The sequence below is a fragment of the Littorina saxatilis genome, linkage group LG11, assembly GCF_037325665.1.
Source record: "Littorina saxatilis isolate snail1 linkage group LG11, US_GU_Lsax_2.0, whole genome shotgun sequence".
NCBI lineage: Eukaryota > Metazoa > Mollusca > Gastropoda > Littorinimorpha > Littorinidae > Littorina > Littorina saxatilis.
This window is the reverse complement of record NC_090255.1, coordinates 37841501-37864607: the sequence shown is the minus strand read 5'-3', so window position 1 is coordinate 37864607 and position 23107 is coordinate 37841501. Positions and strand designations below refer to the sequence as shown.

General features: G+C 42.4%; 2 protein-coding genes across 2 annotated transcripts in view; both read right to left on the bottom strand.

Moving 5' to 3' along the window:
- Positions 1–455: 455 nt before the first annotated feature.
- Positions 456–20469, bottom strand: LOC138980393 (peroxisomal acyl-coenzyme A oxidase 1-like). Its single transcript, XM_070353256.1, has 14 exons — positions 20312–20469; positions 17957–18119; positions 16155–16315; positions 15420–15527; positions 13636–13755; positions 12739–12854; positions 10945–11114; positions 9944–10106; positions 8786–8976; positions 7508–7660; positions 6583–6688; positions 5757–5897; positions 2359–2565; positions 456–1815 (listed from the first exon to the last, which is right to left on the bottom strand). Exons 1-14 carry the CDS (start codon positions 20436–20438, stop codon positions 1726–1728), a joined length of 2016 nt encoding a protein of 671 aa, XP_070209357.1. The 5' UTR covers positions 20439–20469; the 3' UTR covers positions 456–1725.
- A 2453-nt stretch (positions 20470–22922) lies between these two features.
- The window catches only part of LOC138980392 (peroxisomal acyl-coenzyme A oxidase 1-like), a 14052-nt gene continuing 13867 nt past the window's right edge, over positions 22923–23107 (bottom strand). The window contains exon 14 of the mRNA XM_070353255.1: positions 22923–23107. This exon is cut by the window's right edge and continues 1016 nt beyond it. The gene's annotated coding sequence lies outside the window, so the exon portion shown is untranslated.

The window sequence follows — 23107 nt, the reverse complement described above, 5'->3', positions numbered from 1 at the left end:
CCCACCGTATTTTTGTTAGTATGGTCCCAATTTTTGGTGAACTTCCATCTCCAACTGTGGCCCATTTTCGGGCACAAAGAATCCTTTATCATGTATTATTCGGTATGCACATTTCTCAAATCGATTACAGTATAGCGTTCACGGGATACCTCCAGCTTCGCTGGGATCAGAGGGAGGGATATGGAACAGCCAAAACTCTCGACCTCCTGTCTCAACAGACCATAGCAGAAGATATCATCACACAGTCCGTCAATATTGGGTGTAACATTCAATCCAAAATGCCAAGATAAGTTAACACTTTTGGCTGCAATTAGGTACAGCAACACAATCTTCTCTCTCCTCTCTCTCTCTTACACACACACACACACACACACATACACACACACACACAAACACACACACACACACACACACACACACACACACACACACTCACACACACACACACTTACACATTTACACAAATCCCTGATATGTAATTTCAGTAAACATGCCAGAAGTGGAGGTGAAACAGCAACAACAAAAACATCCCTAAAGTATCAAAAAATATCTTTGCTTAAAAGCAAATCAAAGTAAATGGAAGACAAATAGTAAAGAATTCTTGGGATTGTATTCCGCTGGAACTAAGAGGGGTGGGCTAAAAAAAAATCAAGTCGCGCAAGGCGAAATAACAACATTTAGTCAAGCTGTCGAACTGACAGAATGAAACTGAACGCACTGCATTTTTTCACCAAGACTGCATACTCGTAGTTTCATCAGTCCACCGCTCGTGGCAAAGGCAGTAAAATCGACAAGCCAGAATAGTGCGGTAATGGTTGCGCTGAGCAGGATAACACGTTTTTCTGTATCTCTATTCTCTTTAGCGTACTGAGTTTGTTTTTAATCCAAACATATCATATCCATATGTTTTTGGAATCAGGGACCGACAAGAAATAAGATGAAATTGTTTCTAAATCAATTTCGGACAATTAATTTTAATCATAATATTTTAATATTTTTAATTTTCAGAGCTTGTTTGTAATCCAAATATAACATATGCATTTTGGAATCAGAAAATGATGAAGAATAAGATGAAATTGTTTTTGGATCGTTTAAAAAGATAATAATTTTAATGACAAGTTTCCGATTTTTAATGACCAAATTCATTAATTATTTTTTAAGCCACCAAGCTGAAATGCAATACCAAAGTCCGGCCTTCGTCGAAGATTGCTTTGCCAAAGTTTCAATCAATTTGATTAAACAATGAGGGTGTGACAGTGCCATCTCAACTTTTACAAAAAGCCGGATATGACGTCATCAAAGGTATTTATCCACAAAAAAATTAAAAATGTCCCGGGATATCATTCCCAGGAACTCTCATGTTAAATTTTATAAAGATCGGTCCAGTAGTTTAGTCTGAATCGCTCTACACACACACACAGACACACACACACACACACACGCACACACACACACCACGACCCTCGTCTCGATTCCCCCTCTATGTTAAAACATTTAGTCAAAACTTGAGTAATTGTGTAGTAACTGTGTATCAACACGCTGGAATGCAGGCGTTAGATCGACATGTCAGGAAGCGACTGAAGCCAACAGTCTGAGCGGATATATCCGTACCTGGTCCGATAGAGCCATAATTATGAGTGGGTACGGATATATCCGTACCTGGGAGACAATGAGTTAAAACTAGACAGGTACTGTGTACAGGTGTTGTGTAGTGAAGGCAATTGTCTAGAGTCGCGATGTGACTGCAGACGCTGCATGTTTCTTCCACTGTGACTCCATGAAGGGACGCTGGTACTTGTGGTAGGCATCAAGCACCTGAAAAAGAAATATTTTGTAAATCTTCACACAATCTTGGAAGGGATCAGAAAGAAACACACACGCAAAAGCACTGACACACATACACACACACTGGAAACAAAAAAAGAGAAAAAGAACCCCACCCGACCACATCTCCCAAAACCCTACCTGTTTCTCGTTAAGTTTGCTGCGCAGGGAGTCGTCATACAGCGCTTCATACACCTGTCCGTCCACCGTCCTACACAAACACACACACACACACACACACACACACCCCCACACACACACACACACACACACACACACACACACACACACACACACACACACACACCTGTTAACTCCACCTATTTACCTGTGTCTCGTTGAGATTGCTACGCAGGAAGGAGTCATACAGCGATTCGTACACCTGTCCGTACTACCATCCCCCCCCCCCCCCCCACACACACACACACACCTGTTTCTCGTTGAGCTTGCTAGGTAGGGAGTAGTCATACAGCGCCTCGTACACCTGACCGTCCAATCGTCCCCCCCAACAAAAAAACCCATCTAAACACTCACCTGTTTCTCATTCAGCTTGCTACGTAGGGAGTAGTCATACAGCGCCTCGTACACCTGTCCGTCCCACCGTCCCAGAGCGCTGTCCAGCACACCGTCAGGAAAGTCCAAGGCGTCCACGAGAGACACTGCGTCAGGCCGCAGTTCCTTCAGGAGGTCACGCTCGGCTGACTCTAGCAGGGAGACTTGCTGTGTGCTCAGGTAGCCGTCCTGAGTGAGACCAAGAGGAATGTTTTTGTTTAGTTCAGCGTTTTCTTGTTTTCATCCACTATTCCTTTCCCACCCAGCCTTTATTTTCTACCCTTCTTTTAACGTGTTACGAAAGCACCACTCAGACTACATTATAAACTGAGTACGAGTGTATGCATGAAGCGTCTTTGTAAACGCCACGAGCTTCCGTTTGGGAAGGTGTGCGCGTATAAATAACCATTATTGAGTCACTTGAGAAAAAGTGACTCTATTTAATCGGTCAGTGTTAGTCTGTCCGGCCGTCCGGCCGGCCGTCCGTAGACACCACCTTAACGTTGGACTTTTCTCGGAAACTATCAAAGCGATCGGGCTCATATTTTGTTTAGTCGTGACCTCCAATGACCTCTACACTTTAACGATGGTTTCGTTGACCTTTGACCTTTTTCAAGGTCACAGGTCAGCGTCAAAGGAAAAATTAGACATTTTATATCTTTTCTCGGAAACTATCAAAGCGATCGGGCTCATATTTTGTTTAGTCGTGACCTCCAATGACCTCTACACTTTAACGATGGTTTCGTTGACCTTTGACCTTTTTCAAGGTCACAGGTCAGCGTCAAAGGAAAAATTAGACATTTTATATCTTTGACAAAGTTCATCGGATGTGATTGAAACTTTGTAGGATTATTCTTTACATCAAAGTATTTACATCTGTAGCCTTTTACGAACGTTATCAGAAAAACAAGGGAGATAACTAGCCTTTTCTGTTCGGCAACACACAACTTAACGTTGGGCTTTTCTCGGAAACTATAAAAGTGACCGGGCTCAAATTTTATGTGAACGTGACTCATTGTGACGTCTGCTTCTCGTTATTAATATTATTATTAAACTGCACACTGGAAAACCTCAAAGTTTAAACAAAAAGTTACAGGTAGTTCCATATACATACATGGTTGTAAGGTTCGTCCACAACCCACATCATCCGGACTGTGTAGTTCAAATTATGTCATAGCTTGTTTGTGTACAAAGATAATCCATTCAAAAGTGGTTGATCGGAAGTTCCTCGTACGAAGAAGAAGATCGGAAGGTCCCATTTGGTGTATGAGGATTACATGAAGTCTCAACCAAAATCTTCCAATAGTTGTATAGATACAGACACCTCTGATGGCCTTTGACCCAGGAAGCATGGTGAATGTTAAAGGCACAGTAAGCCTCCCGTAAACCATCACAGATACTGTCAGGCTTTTACACACAGTACAAACACCCTTCCATTTAAACACTCACCGCTTGAGAACATCCTAGGTGCCCTACGGAAAGAGCGAGCAATTTTCAAAGAATTTACTTTTGGGACCGTCTGATTGGCAAATTAAATGCCTCGTTTTGGCGCTAGAACTAACTTTTTAAAATCTAGATAATAAATTGACAGCTTGCTACACAAACATTCTTAAATCATAAAAGAATTCTTTTTTCATCAAGACAAGATCAGTACAATTCGAAGTTTTGAAAGTTTGAAAAAAGAAAAGCCCGGAAACGTGTCACGCAAACCGTCTTTCTCATAGCAGTCGACGGTTGTGCCTAGCGCCCGTTCCTCTGAAAAGTCAACTGCCACCGCTCTAGTTCGTGTGAATCGCAGCCGTTTGTTGCGTTTAGATTCAGAGGTACACAATAACATGCTTTTGCAGATAAGCTTACAGCGAGTTGCATTGAAATCACAAACTGACAACTACATTGTGAAAAAAGGAAACTGGATCACACGGGTTCGCGATGGCTCAGGGGTAAGATAAACCACGCAAAAATAAATTCTTTGAAAATTGCTAACTTTTTACGGAGGGCATCTAGGATGTTCAAAAGCGGTGAGTGTGAAAATGAAAGGATGTTTGTACTGTGTGTAAAAGCCTGACAGTATCTGTGATGGTTTACGGGAGTCTTACTGTGCCTTTAAGAGAGCTCATCTAAGGTCTATGAGAGTGGTGATCATCTCCTCTCCCTCGCTGCCGTCACCTTCCCCAGCCCTGAATAGTGTCAGATACCCATTTCCAGCTACCCAGCTTCCTAGAGACTAGAGAGCGCTCAGAAAATTAGGAATGTGTCTTCTCCCTGTCAGGGTCAAACCCGATCTGCCATCATCAGAGAAAAGGACTCCAACCACTATGCCACGTTGCTTACTGGAAAACTTATGCTTCACAAACAAGTATTCTTTAGGCTCTCAGGACAAACACACTCTTACTATTTGCAAAGAACAAGCATTATCCAAACAGTTACTCTTCCCTTAGATGCCCATACATGACTACAGACATCAACGCAAGTCACACTAGCTTCATTCTGATCAAAATATGTCAAGGAAAATAAAAAACGCTCGCGCTGGACCCGAGTACTCTTCAGACTGGCTCGCTCAATAAATATAAATGTTTGGAATGTCTGTGGTGTGAATGTTGGTTTCTGACCAGAAATGCAGATCTATCTCTGGCCGATTCATAGATTCAACCTACAAACTGCGACCTCATCTGTGATCAGATATGTTTCGACAAGCATTAAACGGATGAAATTAACCACATGCAGTTTATTCTTCAGAAAAATGCAGCGTTACGCACCCCAAAAAATGGGTTGGGTTCAGTGATTTGTACATAAACGTCTTCCTCGCGATAGATTCGCTTATTATTTTGTCTTATGAAGCCGTCATCAACACGAACACAATGATTGCAGAAGCAAACTCTGTACCTACACGACCGAGACACAAGACTGATTATTTCACAGCTGCAATGAGAATAGAGAACAAAGACGTTTTGGGTAAGCTTACTCACGTCAGGTCTTCACTGACAAGCTAGGAACAGACGGAAAATTCCGAACAAAAGTAAATGACGTCAAAGTCTCTTTCGCTTTGCGTGTAACTTTGTCATGACGTATTTTTGTGTGACGCGTTCGGCTGTTCTATCAGGTCAATGGCTGCGTGTTGCCCTGCCGGTGTGAACTCCTCCTACGGCCAAGTCGTTTTTGTGGTTTATTTCGCATTTAGGTCCCAGGTAACATTATGAAGTTTTAATACGATCAATCGGACCTATTATCAAGTTAGTGTATCAACTTTTGAACGAACTGCGCCCAGTAGTTTCCCAGCAATAAGCTGTTAAGTGGAGACAGACAGACAGACACACAATTAAAGTCTGCTGAGCCCTAGTACTAGCGTACTCGGGGATAATAAAAGGAAAAGATATACCCACCACCAGAAAGTCTCCGAGAGACGACACAATATTGTGGACAGCAAACAGTCGCCAGAGAGACTCCATCACGCGTCGCAAGCTGCCCCTCATCGTCTCCACAGCCTCCGCAAACACCCTCACCACGTACAACTGTGTAAACGCCTGCCGAACAAAAAAGAAGAAGATCACATCATTGTCCTTTGACTGACAGAGAAACAGATTGAAGGGTTCTATTAATCATGAAGTCTAAATCATTAGTTTTTCTTTTTTGTTTAAATTGAAGATGAAAGTCACTTGTTCATTTCAATGCTTGTTATATTCTCTCAGGTGCCAGGAGGTTGGTTCCGTATAACTCTCACTTACTCTATTACAAAAACTGTATGCATTTATACTATACCGCTTACTTCCCTTTGTTTCTCAGATTTACTTCTTCAAGTCGATCATGCTTTTGTTTGTTTGTTTGTTTGCTTAACGCCCAGCCGACCACGAAGGGCCATATCAGGGCAGTGCTGCTTTGACATATAACGTGCGCCACACACAAGACCGAAGTCGCAGCACAGGCTTCATGTCTCACCCAGTCACATTATTCTGACACCGGACCAACCAGTCCTAGCACTAACCCCATAATGCCAGACGCCAGGCGGAGCAGCCACTACATTGCCAATTTTAAAGTCTTAGGTATGACCCGGCCGGGGTTCGAACCCACGACCTCCTGATCACGGGGCGGACGCCTTACCACTAGGCCAACCGTGCCGGTAGTCGATCATGCGCTATCATTCCAAATATCATGTTTCATCATCTTCACTATAACACTTCTAATACTGTCATAATCTGCAACCAAAGTCACCTTGGCAGCAGCCACCAGTTGCACAGAATTACTGTTCCATGCCTGTCCCGGGTTCTCTCCCTTGCCAATGGAAGTCTGCAGGCTCTGAGCCGCCTCTCTGGTCACTCTGCAGCACATCATTTAATATTTTTATATTAATGTTTATACCTTCTTATCATGTCTGCTCATATAAAATTGAGGTCGAATTTGACTTTGCAAAGACTTTGAAGAGTCTTTTTAAATACAAATTCAGTGCCAATGCAGAAATAAAGTGTCATCAATTTAGAGAGAGAGAAAGAGAGAGAGAGAACTCGAACTCGAACTCGAAAACTTTATTACCGAGGGATGATAGCATTAGGTCCATATGGTCCTTTCTTACAGCTAGTCCCTACTATAATACACACATGAAACAAAGAACAAATATGAAGAATTTATATAAAAAAAATATAAAAATTAAGAAAAAAAACCAATGGGGAAAGGTATAACAACATAAAAATTAAAAATTCAAAAGTGTGCTTGTTAATGGAAGCATACTAAACACTTTCTCTTTTACACATCCTCACACACACTCGCACAAAGTGTACACCGACTTAGTCGTCAGAGAGGTGCTTTCGGAGAGAAAGAGCGAGCGAGAGAGAGAGAGAGAGAGAGAGAGAGAGAGAGAGAGAGAGAGAGAGAGAGAGATAGATGCATACAAACAGCAGAAGTCATGCTCATTGCAAACATGTACGTAAATATTGCATTTTTTCATTGTTTTGGCCACGTCGCTGTAGCAACCTATGCTTTCTTTCTTTCTTTCTTTATTTGGTGTTTAACGTCGTTTTCAACCACGAAGGTTATATTGCGACGGACAACCTATGCTAATCACTCAAAGTCAGCATACAGACATAGAAACAGAGCACGTGAAAGAGGAAGAAAACAGAGGGAGATGTTCTAATGTCTCCACCTCGCAGCACGGTGAGCGAAGGCCTGGATCAGATCCCCCTTCAGAAGGCGAGCGTCCAGCCTGCTGGTCTCAGAGGTCGAAGGTCGCAGAAAGTTCATGACCTCAGGTACTTGCTCCCCTTCAGCTAGCATGCGACAGCACTTCACCAGATACCTGTATGAGTGAAGGAGTGGGAATGTGAAACAGTGGGATCTCCTCCCCACCCCCCTTTAAGACTACACAAATTCTGTATAATCAAAGGGAGGATTAGTCTTACAATGGCGGAAATTTACAATGGTTACAAGAAGAAAATAGGTGGAGATTATAAGCCAATTAATACCTACGAAAGTCACAGTTTTCAATTGCTTTGTGCATCTTTGTTTCTTGACCAGTACTCTTGATTTTGGTACCGGCTTAATCTCCACCTTAAGGGGTTATACCAGTGGTAGTTGGTTGCAAATCTCAAACCTCTATGGTGTAGTAATAATAATAATCAACACTTATGAATCGCCCCTTCTCACTTGAGCTCACAGCTTCTTCTTCTTCTTCTTCTGCGTTCATGGGCTGAAACTCCCACATACACTCGTGTTTTTGCACGAGTAGAATTTTACGTGTATGACCGTTTTTACCCCGCCATTTAGGCAGCCATACGCCGCTTTCGGAGGAAGCATGCTGGGTGTTTTCGTGTTTCTATAACCCACCAAACTCTGACATGGATTACAGGATCTTTTCCGTGCGCACTTGGTCTTGTGCTTGCGTGTACACTTGAAGGGGGATAAGCCACTAGCAGGTCTGCACATAAGTTGACCTGGGAGATCGGAAAAATCTCAACATTTAACCCACCAGGCGGCCGCAGCCGGGATTCGAACCCTCAACCTTCCGATAAAGAGGCCGACGTCTTACCACCCCGCCACAGCGCCCGTCTGAGCTCGCAGCAATGTACAATAGCAGAACACATGCGCATACACTCCAATTAAATCAGGAGGTTTTGAAAGGAGGATTTCACTGTTTCAAATTTCCTCATCATGACAAACATTTGCATCTTTGATTTGTGAGACAAGTTTTTCAAATAATCTCCAAGAAGCATACAAGCGCGCGCGAATACATACACACAGCATGCACGCACACGCACACACACACACACACACACACACACACACACACACACACACACACACACACACACACTCTCTCTCTGTCTCTCTCTCTCTCTCTCTCTCTCTCTCTCTCTCTCTCTCTCTCTCTCTCTCTCTCTCTCTCTCTCTCTCTCACCTTGTCATCATACATTCAAACCCTTACCTAGCAGTTTGAAGAATCAAAACATAATTCTCGCCCTCGTAAGTACAGGCTGGAGTGGTGTCCACATAGGCCTTGGGCAGACCGCTGGCCTCACTGTAACCATGACCTCCACAGGCCAGACGACACACTTCTACCCCGTCAGCACACGTCCAGGAAGTGTAGGCCTTGAGACCAGCTGACAGTGCGTGTAGCTAGAAAATAAGACACAAAATGGCAGCGACCGTTAAAATTAATATTATGCACTTTTCTTTGGAAAATATGCACATCAGAGCTCAAATGAGTGCCCCCCTCCCCCCCCCCCCCCCCCCCCCCCCCTCTGGTTCTTCATTGACATGGGATTTTACCCCACTATTTAAGCATCCATACCCAGATTTGGGGGGAGGCATGTTTAGCATATTTTGTGACATGAATTACAGGTTTGTTCCATGCGCTCTGACTTGGTCTTGTACTTGCGTGTGCACATGAAGGGGGATAAGGCACTTAGTATGTCTGCCCATAACTTGACATGAGAGATCAGAAAAATCTCCACCCTTAACCCACCAGACGCGGCCGGGATTCGAACACTCAACCTTTCGCATGGAAGGCCGGCATCTTATCCACTAGGCCACTGCGCCTGACGGAAGTGCTTCTTCTTCTTCTTCTTCGTTCATGGGCTGCAACTCCCATGTTCACTCATGTTTTAGCACAAGTGGATTTTTACCTGTATGCAGGCAGCATACGCCAATTTCGGGGGAGGCATGCTGGGTATTTTCGTGTTTCTATAACCCACCAAACTCTGACATGGATTACAGGATCTTTTCCGTGCGCACTTGGTCTTGTGCTTGAGTGTACACACGGAGGGGGTTAAGTCACTAGCAGGTCTGCACATAAGTTGACCTGGGAGATCGGAAAAATCTCCACTCTTAACCCACCAGGCGGCAGCGACAGGGATTCGAACTCACGACCTCCCGATTATTAGGTCGACGTCTTACCGTCTTACCGCCATGCCACTGCGCCCGTCAGAGGAGCCTGTGAAGGAATGCCAAACCAGTGCAAGTTGCAAGTTGCTGCAAATCTCTTTCCTTGTTATAATCAAGCAGACACTTTGCTGTTGTACATGGATAGGGTAGGGGCAGGAGAGAGTGGTTCAAAGGTAGCAGTTCATAAGAAATAGCTCACCAGAGGAAGCTGCTGCAAGTCTCCTTGCTCGATGTGAGTGGCCGCCTTGCTGTAGTACATGTTGATAGCGGTGCTGGCGATGGTGGTGGCGTAGGCTGCAGCCAGCTGGGGGAACAAGCGGTACTGCTGGGTCTGAAAGTCAAGCACCTGAACCTCTCCTGCCCTGAAACACATAAACCGTGTATATGAGAGGGCTGCTTCTATACAAAATCTCTTCAGAGCAGTAAACTAGAAACAATTCTTGACACTATTGTGGCTGCTTCATTCTGTGTACATCCAAACACCAGCCGCTATTTATCTTCCCAATCAGATTTCTGACTATTCCAGTAATCAGTGGCAATTAACTAATCACAGCAGGCAACAATCATGGCGGCATAGAAAAGTGAGCTTGGATGTGCATGTTTGAAACAAAACGGGGCGGGGATGTAGCTCAGTCGGTAGCGCGCTGGATTTGTATCCAGTTGGCCGCTGTCAGCGTGAGTTCGTCCCCACGTTCGGCGAGAGATTTATTTCTCAGAGTCAACTTTGTGTGCAGACTCTCCTCGGTGTCCGAACACCCCCGTGTGTACACGCAAGCACAAGACCAAGTGCGCACGAAAACGATCCTGTAATCCATGTCAGAGTTCGGTGGGTTATAGAAACACGAAAATACCCAGCATGCTTCCTCCGAAAACGGCGTATGGCTGCCTAAATGGCGGGGTAAAAAACGGTCATACACGTAAAATTCCACTCGTGCAAAAAACACGAGTGAACGTGGGAGTTTCAGCCCACGAACGCAGAAGAAGAAGAAGAAGAAACAAAACAACGTCATATCAATCAAACACTTTACAAACTTCAAATCAGAAGTTCTATATCACTGAGACGTCTACGATCGCTTGATTCAACATGCTGATTAGTCGCAATGTTTGCCCTTAATTGCTGTTTGAAAGGAACACAAATCTTCCACAGCCAATAGAAGAAAAAAACAAGATAATTCTGAACATTTTCATCGCTCAGCTTACCCTGGTTCTATCTTGGACTGCCTGCGTACAGCACTGTACCGAATGGCAATGGTGGCTGCAATGCACAGCCTACGGGAAGCTGTTCCCACAATTCCAGCCCGAAGTGAGGTCATTCCACCATACATCAGTCGGTCATTCTTGGGCTTGATGTATGTTCCATCTGGAAGAATCTGTGTGCACACAAAAAACATCAAAAGCTGAAATCATTCTTCTTTTTGCACACCCTACAAAACTTGTTATACAGAGATGTACAGAACAGATAGACTGTGGATGTTCCCCATTAAGGAGCAAACAGAACAACTCAAGCTCAGTAGTGTTTTTTTTTAATCATTATTATTAGTCTCTTGTTTTTCTCTCGTCCACTTCAAAGATCGACTGTATTGAATTCTAACATTCATTATAGTTACATTCTTCTTTTTAAATCACCAAACTTTTCACAGTAGAGGAAAGGTGACATCACCCCTGCCTTAAATAAAATAAAATTTCTGAAAATTGCCCAAACCTTCATGGTTATAGCAGCAGGTTTGCCCAAAACATAAATCCATGCTGTCTGCAAACTACACTATCGTCACGCTCATAAGAAAAATACCTATCTCAGTGTTAGGCATTTCTGTAGTGTAACTACAGGGGAAGCTACTGGAAGGGTATCTATCATGTGTTCGAGAGTACAAACTCTCAGACCATCGGAAACCATTGTTTATTTTATTTACGAGGATTTATATCGCGCACGTATCTCACCACACAAGGCGACTCAAGGAGCATGTTACCTATTAATGCCGTGCGAGATGGAATTTTGTACACAATATATCACGCATTCACATCGGCCAGTAGATCGACTGCCTTTAGGCGCTGCATCCACCTTTCATGGCCTATTATTCCAGGTCACACGGGTATTTCCCATGGTAACGTAAGCAAAAAAGCCGATCTCGTTTCTTGAGTTAGGCACTTTTTCTTTATGAAACAGGAAGACTTGTTTTGAGAATGTGAAAGTATGCAAAAGCTCTTTGTGGGTTGTTAAACAGTTTTGCTGATTGAAAATGTTGCTGTCAGCTCTTTAACTCACATTTATCCAGCTGTCACCGCTCGAGGCAGTTTGCAATTTGTAACTAAATTGAGATGGGCAGATTGTTCAGAAACCAAAGAAAGTTTTTTGCGTTTTAAAAAAGTACATGGGCAATTATCTTATGAGCGTGACACTATATTCATATCACTCCAGCGTATATGTCATGCCGAATTCACGTAATTGCCGTCTTCGCGTAATCGGCAACATTTTTGCCCATTTCGCGTAATCGGCAAAACGCTGCCCATTACGCAAAATCGGCAGCGTTTTGCCGAAAACGCGTAAAGGCTTCTAAAATTTGCCCATTTTGAGAAATCGGCAGCCACTTTTTGGTTTTAAAGTTCTCAAATGCCTGAGATATCATCACACTTAGACAACTAGATACTCGAATGGATAGATATTGCAATAATCGATCAGTTATGGAAAGTTATTGCAAAAAATGTAGTTTTCGTGCATTTCCGGAGTCATGCTCGACACAGACTAACATAGACCATACAAAACATAGTAGGGAGGTAAAACAATGTTAATGCAATGTTCTGGTGACACAAAAAGTAACAGACTGGCTGTTGCTTTTGCGAAATGGGCAAATTTTAGAGGCCTTTCTGTATTTTCGGCAAAACGCTGCCGATTTCATGTAATGGGCAGCGTTTTGCCGATTACGCGAAATGGGCAAAAATGTTGCCGATTCCGCGAATTCGGCAATTCCGTGAATTCGGCACGACATATATATATACCTGAGAATGCCTCATCAGCATGTTGTTCCTAGGGATTCTCACGTTGTCCATTTTCAAGAAGCCGTTGTCGTTGGCGTTGAATCCAAACTTGTTCCCAATGTCTCCCACCGCGATTCCTGTGAAACGTTAACATTCAATCATAAGTGGTCAAAATCAGGTGAATAACACAGTCCCTATCCTGTCAATTCGTGTTATAGTCTGCATGTGCGACAGTGTATGTGATGAAAGGGCATATTTTTCACAAAATGTTTAAACAAACATCTCACACGATGAATCATGCTAAGGCCAAAAAAAATAATAGGTGTGGTTACGGTAACATAGCCCAAAAAAATAGGGTAGGAAGGTAGGCAATCACTTTGTTTTTTTTTAAACTTTTTTTTCTAATGTGTACAAATTAAACCTACTTGACAGGGAAATAAGTGTGCGACTCGGGCGCTTTCGCTTTCATTGCGTTTTCTGCACTCGTTTACTTGGGGTTTTTTGGTATTTTTTTGACAAATGTAATCAAAAGTTATAGGGTCGGCCCCCAAAAATAGGGTAGGTCGGGTTACCGCAACCACACCTATTTTTTTTTTAGGCCTAAACATGCATTTCCATAGCTTTCCTTTTTCTTGGCCCAGAGAGAGCGGCAGATTCAAAATCAATGTCAACCAGAGAGGAAATGATGTAATTAACACATTTGACACAAAACATTAGTGGAGTTATTACACTTGATTTTTCATTACATATACTTTGACCACGCCATTTTTAAGCCAGCAGATCAACATGGCACATTGAGAGAGTGGGTGGAGCTTAATCGAAGCTGTCTAGTTTTTGACTGACAGGCATAAACAGATGGGACGAGTCTATCATCAATTAACATTCAAACGACAATATTTCAAGAACCACAGAGTATACCTGGCAACGGTTGGTGTGTGTCAGAGTCCCTAATCTGCAGCAGGAAAGAGTGCATGCCATAGTTATGTCCCTTGGTGATTAGCTGTGCCATCACGATGCAGGCATTGGCAGTCTTGCCCACTGAAACAAATACGAATTATGAGTGAACATATTTCCCCGCTATAAATGAGCTTTTTAAGAAATTAATTCACAACAAAATTCCCACGCTGCATGTAAAGCAGTCAGGCTGTTTAGTTTTGGCACGTGTCCATGCAAGTTAGAGTGACCTTGACGCTCCCATGTACAGCTTTCTGCACTGTGCACTCAAAATAACACTCTTTTTCATTTTCATTTTCATTTTCATTACTTTATTGTCCCATCGCTGGGAAATTCGGGTCGCTTCCTCCCAGTGGAAAGCTAGCAGCAACGGAGTCGCGCTACCCAGGTGTCTGCGTGTTTAGGTGTATTCAGCCACCTGCACTTATGGCAGAATGACCAAGGTCTTTTACATGCCATTGTGATGACACGGGGGTGGGACATGGCTTCCGTCTCTGGGTCTGCACATAAAGTTGACCCGTGTCCGTCCCGGCCCGAATTCGAACCTGCGACCTTTCGATCACGAGTCTAGTGCTCTACCAACTGAGCTACCGGGCCCCCGTACAGTAGAAAGTACAGTAGAACCCTTCTTTTCTACCTCCAGAAATCCGAGAAAATTAGGTCTTATAATGGAGGGAGGCTTAAAATGGGGGTAAATTTACAAAGGTTATGAAAAGAAAGTCTGAAAAAAAACAGGGTCTTAAAAAGGAGGGAGTCTTAAAAGGGGGGTTCCACTGTACCCACATTGGTGCAGTATATCAGAGTAAATGTTGATATGATCGTGTCCCTCAATTCATGCACACTGAACGCTGACCACTTTTGGAATCATGCCTCTTGCTAAAGTTATTGGCCTACAATGTCAGGTGCAGTTTGCCTCAGTGTTTCCAAGGAAAAGCAACTCTCCCAAAACCCATTAACACCAGACAGAGTTATTTTTTGAATTCCTCAATGGCTTTTATGCTATGGCAAAGCAAATTAAATTCTTCATAACATGATCCTGGTCATTGTAGTGATATAGGGCGGGGATATAGCTCAGTCGGTAGCGCGCTGGATTTGTATCCAGTTGGCCGCTGTTAGCGTGAGTTCGTCCCCACGTTCGGCGAGAGATTTATTTCTCAGAGTCAACTTTGTGTGCAGACTCTCCTCGGTGTCCGAACACCCCCGTGTGTACACGCAAGCACAAGACCAAGTGCGCACGAAAAAGATCCTGTAATCCATGTCAGAGGTCGGTGGGTTATAGAAACACAAAAATACCCAGCATGCTTTCCCCGAAAGCGGCGTATGGCTGCCTAAATGGCGGGGTAAAAACGGTCATACACGTAAAATTCCACTCGTGCAAAAAACACGTAGTGTACGTGGGAGTTTCAGCCCACGAACGCAGAAGAAGAAGAAGAAGTAGTGATATCTGCTCACTTGTCGTGGTTATCCATATTGCCTGGCCACACAGCCAGCCTCAGCTTAATAGCCCTGCCTCCGCAGCAGTCTGTATTCAGCTACCACAGTGAACTGTCTAGCTATTAATTGCTAATTCAGTACTCTCTACTTTGTGCTTGTGTTTAACCTTACCTTTTAGTCACATCTTCAATACAGTGTAATCATTTCTAGACAGTTGCCTTCACAGTGTTGTCTATGTGTGTGTCATACTACACATACATCAACATTTTCATTACAGTCATCATTCAGCAAACAGTGTGGAGAAAAAAACTCACATCCCCCCGGCCAGTACTTGATGGAGGATATGGTCGGTGAGTGAAGGACAAACTCCTGGGTGCTGGGGTCATAGGTTGCTGTCGTCTCCAGCCCTCGAAGAAAAGACCCTGCACACAGTATGAAAATCAAATTGAGGCATCCTTCGAGAACTATACTTTTTTTCTTCTTTTTTGTATGGATTGCTTTCTTTATATTTTTGGAGCATGTCCTTGCTTTTTCTTCTTTTTTTTCTTCTTTTTTTCTTCAAAGATATTTTATTCAGGCAATTTTACAATTTGTCATGCAATGCATAGATGTCAGATAATAATAGAGTGGATATGACGGATTGAAACATATTCAATACAACATACAATCAATTATAATAAGTTCGAGCACTATACTTAACATAGACAGTCTTGTACCCCAACAAAACAAAAATGCTTAGGTAACGCACAACTAATTTGACTGCAAAGCTGTGTCAGAAATTATAAACCATCCCGCAATGGACAATGGTATATTTCCAATATAGTTGAACTGGCTTGTGTGCAAATGTATGTGTGTCTGTGTGTGTGTAACAGAAAGTGCAAATGATGTATAACTGTAATTTCATTTGTACTGTATAGAATGTATGTTAACCAAAAACAAGACATTTTCAAAGCGTATTACATTAGGATGAATTAGCTTTGAGAAGAATGTCTCAAGCAGAAAATATGAATTAAAAAACTTGTTGAAAAGAACAATAGTTTATAGCTCACCATGTCCCATTTCTGTCTGAACGTAAGTGCCGACCAAGTGGAAATCCTTCATCAGGGGCAGCCATTTTGCTTTCTGCTCCTCGGAGGCCAGCATAGCGAACGTGTTGACGAAGGCTGCATGGTGCAGGGCGTAGGGGAAGGCCTCGCAGGGAAACACCGCTCTGAAATGAAAATAAAAACAAGGGAAGTAAGCTCTCTTAATATAGACAACAGTGAGTGAGAATCATGCAGAACAGTCTCCAGGCACCTGAGAGGATAATAAGCACTATACCCAATGCTTAACAAGAAGGGCAAAGCCCATACGACTCACATGCTTGACCTTGACAGCAATGACATCATACACTAAGAACTGCTTTACACATTTTTCCTACCAAAATACATGTGACCTTGACCCAAGGTCAAGGTCATCCAAGGTCATGCAACACAAAGCTGTTAATTCAAGACATAGGAAGTACAATGGTGCTTATTGGCTCTTTCTACCATGAGATATGGTCACTTTTAGTGGTTCACTACCTTATTTTGGTCACATTTCATAAGGGTCAAAGTGACCTTGACCTTGATCATATGTGACCAAATGTGTCTCATGATGAAAGCATAACATGTGCCCCACATAATGTTTAAGTTTGAAACAGTTATCTTCCATAGTTCAGGGTCAAGGTCACTTCAAAATATGTATACAATCCAACTTTGAAGAGCTCCTGTGACCTTGACCTTGAAGCAAGGTAAACCAAACGGGTATCAAAAGATGGGGCTTACTTTGCCCTATATATCATATATAGGTGAGGTATTGAATCTCAAAAACTTCAGAGAAAATGGGAAAAATGGGAAAAATAGCTGTTTTTAGGCAACATTTATGGCCCCTGCGACCTTGACCTTGAAGCAAGGTCAAGATGCTATGTATGTTTTTTGGGGCCTTGTCATCATACACCATCTTGCCAAATGTGGTACTGATAGACTGAATAGTGTCCAAGAAATATCCAACGTTAAAGTTTTCCGGACGGACGGACGGACGGACGGACGGACGGACGGACGGACGGACGACTCGGGTGAGTATACACATACTCACTTTTGCTTCGCATGCGAGTCAAAAAAGCACCCAATTATATAGCACCCAATATAATCCAGATCCTGTAACAGCCGCAATTGTCTGCAAAATCGCTTTACCCCTTTGATGCTGAGAGACACTGCTTGAGAAGCTGAGAGGGAGCCTTGCTTGATTAGAACGTTTAGTTACATTTTATGGGAACTTCATAGATTCTGCACTGAGAGGCGGCACTGGTTTAGGTGCACTTAATTGTTCAAGAATGATACCTTTCTGCTGTTCTTTTAAGCTATACATTAAATTGTGTGCATCAGGTGTGCTGTGGAGCATGCTCAGTCCCAGGGAGGCCGGTTTGCAACAACAAAAATGACTCAAAACTGTTGTTTGAATCCTGAATGGCTGCGAAACAAGGCCAGCTTTAACTATTTTGTTGAGAATTAGAAATTCCTAATCTCAGTAAGCTAAGGGGCACAACTCATCTACAGCCAATAAAAGCCAAGACAAGAGTTACTCCAGAAAAAAACGTATGCAGTTGAACACACACACATACATCCCCCCTTTTTCGGAAATTAAAAAATCTGAGAAAATCAGGTCTCAAAAAGGGGGAGTCTTAAAATGGGTGTAAATTTACAGAGTTTAGTAAGTCAGAAAGTCAGAAAAAGCAAGGTCTTATAAAAAAGGTGGGAGGCCTTAAATTTACAGGGTCTCAAAAAGGGGGCAGGGGGGAGGGGGTGGTTCAACTGTAATAGCATTCACTCACTCAACAATATATGCCTTGTCAGTGCTGCTGGTGACGTCCAGTTTTCTCTCAGTGTCAGCCAGGTAGGCGTACTTCTGCAGGCCCTGTTCATACTGCTCCTCGCGCGATACTGTGGCATACTGCTTGAAACCAAGCTTTCGCAGGTCTTGAATCACAAGGTTTTCTACACACACAAAATTCAAGCAAACCAATGTGACAGAGTGATTATTTTGTCTGTAATTATTGTGTATGTTAAATGTAACATTGTTATTGTAGATTAACTATTTTATAGTTTCAAACACACACACACACCAGGCATGGGAATTGAAAATTGTAAAAAAGGCTGAACATTTATAACTGAAGACGCGAAGCGTCTAGCCTTACTAGGGGGGTCCGCGGGCATGCCCCACCGGAAAAATTTTTCTCCAAAGAACCCAGATGGTGCAATCTGGTGTCATCTGAGCTCCAAGTTTGCCATTAAATTCTGTTTTTAGAATCAGAGTTTTTAGTACCAATTTTTGCTTTTTTGAAGAAAAAAAATATATACATGTATTATATGGTTTAAATTTGTTAAAAAATTGATCTGTTGAGACAAACAGGAAAATGTAACTTGTAACACAATCTGTGCAATCTGGTTTACTTTCAATAAAAGTTCAAGTAACTGAGGCGGGCGGTAGCAGTGCGTGAACAAAGTACGGACAGTTTTCGCGGGCTTTTGCGCAAAGGCAAAAGTAACCGGTGCTTTTTTTGTGTGCCTCCCCCCTTTATTTTTTCGGCGGACACTTTCGCTTTTTCGGCGGAACAAAAAAATAATTCGGCGGAAATCCGCCGTTCGGAGGACAATTCCCATGCCTGACACACACACACACACACACACACACACACACACACACAACACACACATTCACTCACTCAGTGTCATTGTAATAGTCAGGGAAACAAGTTAAATTACTCTTGTTTGTAGTTTAAATTATAGTTTAAGCTGATGGCATTAAAGCATACATATTAGGTATTTTCCTGTTGGACTGGTTTGCTGACCAAACCAGGCAACCGGCTAACTGAACTTTTTGTATTTTATGACCCGGCCGGGGTTCGAACCCACGACCTCCCGATCACGGAGCGGACGCCTTACCACTAGACCAACCGTGCCGGTGATTATTGACATTACCAACGGAACAAGAAGAGCAAACGCTCGATCGAGTCACTTTCGCAGTTCTGAATATTATATGAGGCATCAGATGGACAGGAAGAAATTGCTATTCACAACACAATGAGTCACGTTCACATAAAATTTGAGCCCGGTCACTTTTATAGTTTCCGAGAAAAGCCCAACGTTAAGTTGTGTGTTGCCGAACAGAAAAGGCTAGTTATCTCCCTTGTTTTTCTGATAACGTTCGTAAAAGGCTACAGATGTAAATACTTTGATGTAAAGAATAATCCTACAAAGTTTCAATCACATCCGATGAACTTTGTCAAAGATATAAAATGTCTAATTTTTCCTTTGACGCTGACCTGTGACCTTGAAAAAGGTCAAAGGTCAACGAAACCATCGTTAAAGTGTAGAGGTCATTGGAGGTCACGACTAAACAAAATATGAGCCCGATCGCTTTGATAGTTTCCGAGAAAAGTCCAACGTTAAGGTGGTGTCTACGGACGGCCGGCCGGACAGACTAACACTGACCGATTACATAGAGTCACTTTTTCTCAAGTGACTCAACTAGAGACAGGAACAATCAATAAAGAATCTAGAAAACCAACGTGACTGCCGTTTTCCTGCATTATTGATGCGAGCCTTGCTGAACGAACTACACAGAATGTACGAACTACACAGAATGTACAGCATGGTAACATAACATAACATGTGACGCTTTCAGCGTGCATCAAGTAAAGTATATCATTAGCCTAAAAAGATTATCATATTTAATAAACAAAAACTGAAGATAATATACTGACAAGGCCAATGTGTGCGGAGATTTCGAATAGGTAGACTACCTATCAGATCCTTTCAGGAGCGAACGAGAAGGAAAAAAAGAAGAAGAAGCTATAGGTTCCTTTCAAAACCAACAGATTTCGAAAAACAATCGATAGCCACAAAACAGTGTACATAGCCTACACGTTTTAAACTTTTACCGAGCCTGGGCCGACCACAGACCTATTTTAACCACCTCTACTTAAAACTCCACTCGCTGAACTTAAAACGTCCAAAAGGACCCAGTTCATGATTCGGAAGAAGAAGAAGAAGAAGAAGAAGAAGAAGAAGACCTGAGAGTGAGAGTGAGAGCAGACGAACTTTTAACAGATGAGATGTGTAGGACTTTGGACTTTGCTGCAAGTGAAACTTTACATCAAAATAAACAAAATAAATGCAATACTTACGAAGAAAGCGCTTCCTCTTAGTTTTCTCGGGTCCATTGTACAGAAAGTATGTGAGTTGTTCAGGACTGAACGTTGCATTTTGTCTTTCTCTGGTAAGATCAGCGTTTACGTTTTGGTTTGCCGCCATCTTGTTTACAGTAACAGGTCAGATTGTCTGACAGGTACGTCCGAACTGTAGCAGTGGACGCAAGAAGGTACACGTGTACCCAAACAGGCCCAGCCCGCTAGACAGAAATTAAATCAGTAAATGTCAATAATTACGTGCCATGTTCCTGGCAACTTTATATTTTTGTTTCAACTTGTCTTTCGTTTCAACTGAAAATTACACGCAAGCAAGAGAAAGTGGATGGTTGTTGGTTTAAATCCCATTGCCGACAGCAGGGGTATAGGTGTTTTTGTTTTTTTGCATGCCTTGTGTTTGTTTGGAGGGGGGTGGGTGTATTCTTGTATGTCTACTTTGTAGCCCATGTCGGAGCGGAAAGGTAACACACACACAGTATCACACACACACGCATGCGTGACATGCACACACATACACACACACACACACACACTGTAGTGACACACACACTGACACACCGGCACACACACACACACACACACACACACAGAGAGGCACACACACACACCGTGACACATACAAAAAAAGAGAGGAGATTGCACAAGAGTGCACATTTGATTACATGTAACATCATGTGCGTTCACTTATTTGATAACAGAAAACATATGCCACGCTCTATGTCTGGTACAGGCACATGACTAAAAACAAAACACAGTCAAGAAAACTATTAAGTCTCCTCATGCACAAGTACAAATGGCACACTACCAAGTAGACAGAAGGGTCTGAATTGAAATTTCATTAAAAACAAATTAAGGATAAAAACAAAACATTTAAGAAAAAAACAAGAACTTGCATCATACAGCGAATTCAAATGCTAACAAACAGTAGCAGATTATCTTTTATCATAAAATGTATGACCACGTGTAAGTACATGACATATGTCATGTAATCACTAACTTATTATCACAATACTATACATTATAACCCCCTGCGTTAGTGACTAATAGTACAGAGTAGATCATCCAACAACCATAGGCGCATGCATTGATGCCATTGCTGTTTTTAATTTCTGCTGCATCACTAATTTGTCACAATACTATGCATGATAACCCCCATGCGTCAGTGAATAATAGAACAGAGTAGAGTCTCATCAACCACAGGCCCATTTATTGATGCCATTGCTGTTTTTAATTTCTGCTGCATCACTAATTTGTCACAATACTATGCATGCATGATAACCCCCATGCGTCAGTGAATAATGAGTCTCATCAACCACAGGCACATACATTGGTGGCATTGCTGTGTTTAGTATTTCTGCTGCATGTTTAAGAACAATCGTATGGCTTATGGTATTTTTAGTATTTCACATTACAACACCTGAACATGACCTTCCAGTCAGATCACACTGTAAATTTAAAGGACACTCCAGTATAGCACTTTGATCCACTAATTCATTCATTCACAATTCAATCATTAAAGAACAAATATTTAGGTCATAAGTCCAGGGATGGCCCTGCATTATATTAGTCCATTAATTCCACCATAGATGATTTGATTATTAATAAGCACATCTGTAAGGTTGTCTCGTTAATTGAGACCGAATTCAACAATTCTTTGTCTTTTTACCAAAAACTCAGTGCTAATGCTTTGTGCGGCCAGCTTCACGAAGTATACTTCACGTAGTCGACTTGGCACCGTTAAGGACGGGCTTTACCGGTGGTCTATTTACACCCCCAGTATAGGGGTGTGTATAGGTTTCACTCGATGTGTTTGTGTGTTTGTGGCGGTATTTGTGTGTTTGTGTTCGCAAGTAGATCTCAAGAATGAACGGACCGATCGTCACCAAACTTGGTGAACAGGTTCTATACATTCCTGAGACGGTCCTTACAAAAATTGGGACCAGTCAAACACACGGTTAGGGAGTTATTGGTGGATTAAAATTATACAACGACTTATAGACGGACACCCCCGTTGGTCAAAAGGAAATAACCATTCTCACTGCCACCAACTGAGAAGGTTATTTCCCTTTGACGAGGGTGTTTTTCCTATCAGAGGAATTTCTTGTTATTCATTGATTCATTCATTCATAATTTAATCATCAAAGGACGCATTTTGTAGTCCACTGGTCCATGAAAGGTCATTCATTCCGCCCACCGGCAAGCACGGTTCAGTTAAGTCATGCATTCGTTTATAATTATAAATAATTAAAGCATACATCTGTCCACTGGTCTATTATTTCATTCGTTCATAGTTCAGTCATTAAATGACTCATGCATAATTATGTAGCCCACTGGTTCAATAGTTCATTCATAATTCAATCATTAAGGGGGCACTGCTACTTAGCAGGGCTGTCATTACACCCCCGGTATAGGGGTGTGTATAGGATTCGGTCGATGTGTTTGTTTGTGTGTGTGTTTGTGTTCGCATATAGATCTCAAGAATGAACGGACCGATCGTCACCAAACTTGGTGAACAGGTTCTATACATTCCTGAGACGGTCCTTACAAAAATTGGGACCAGTCAAACACACGGTTAGGGAGTTATTGGTGGATTAAGATTCTACAAGGACTTATAGAGGGACATACTAATGGTCAAAGGGAAATAACCTTCTCAGTTGGTGGCAGTGAGAATGGTTATTTCCCTTTGACCAACGGGGGTGTTTTTCCTACCTCGGAGGAATTTCTTGTTTTTATTTGAATTGTACTGTTTACCAGCCAAATATCTGAGTATTTACC

Coding starts and splice junctions, on each gene's coding strand:
- LOC138980393 (XM_070353256.1), bottom strand. CDS start 20,438: ATGGCGGCAAACCAAAACGTAAACGCTGATCTTACCAGAGAAAGACAA. Junction 8,977..9,943: donor ACTTGCAGCAGCTTCCTCTG/GTGAGCTATTTC, acceptor CTTATTTTCTAG/CTACACGCACTGTCAGCTGG. Junction 5,898..6,582: donor AACTGGTGGCTGCTGCCAAG/GTGACTTTGGTT, acceptor TTTGTTCGGCAG/GCGTTTACACAGTTGTACGT.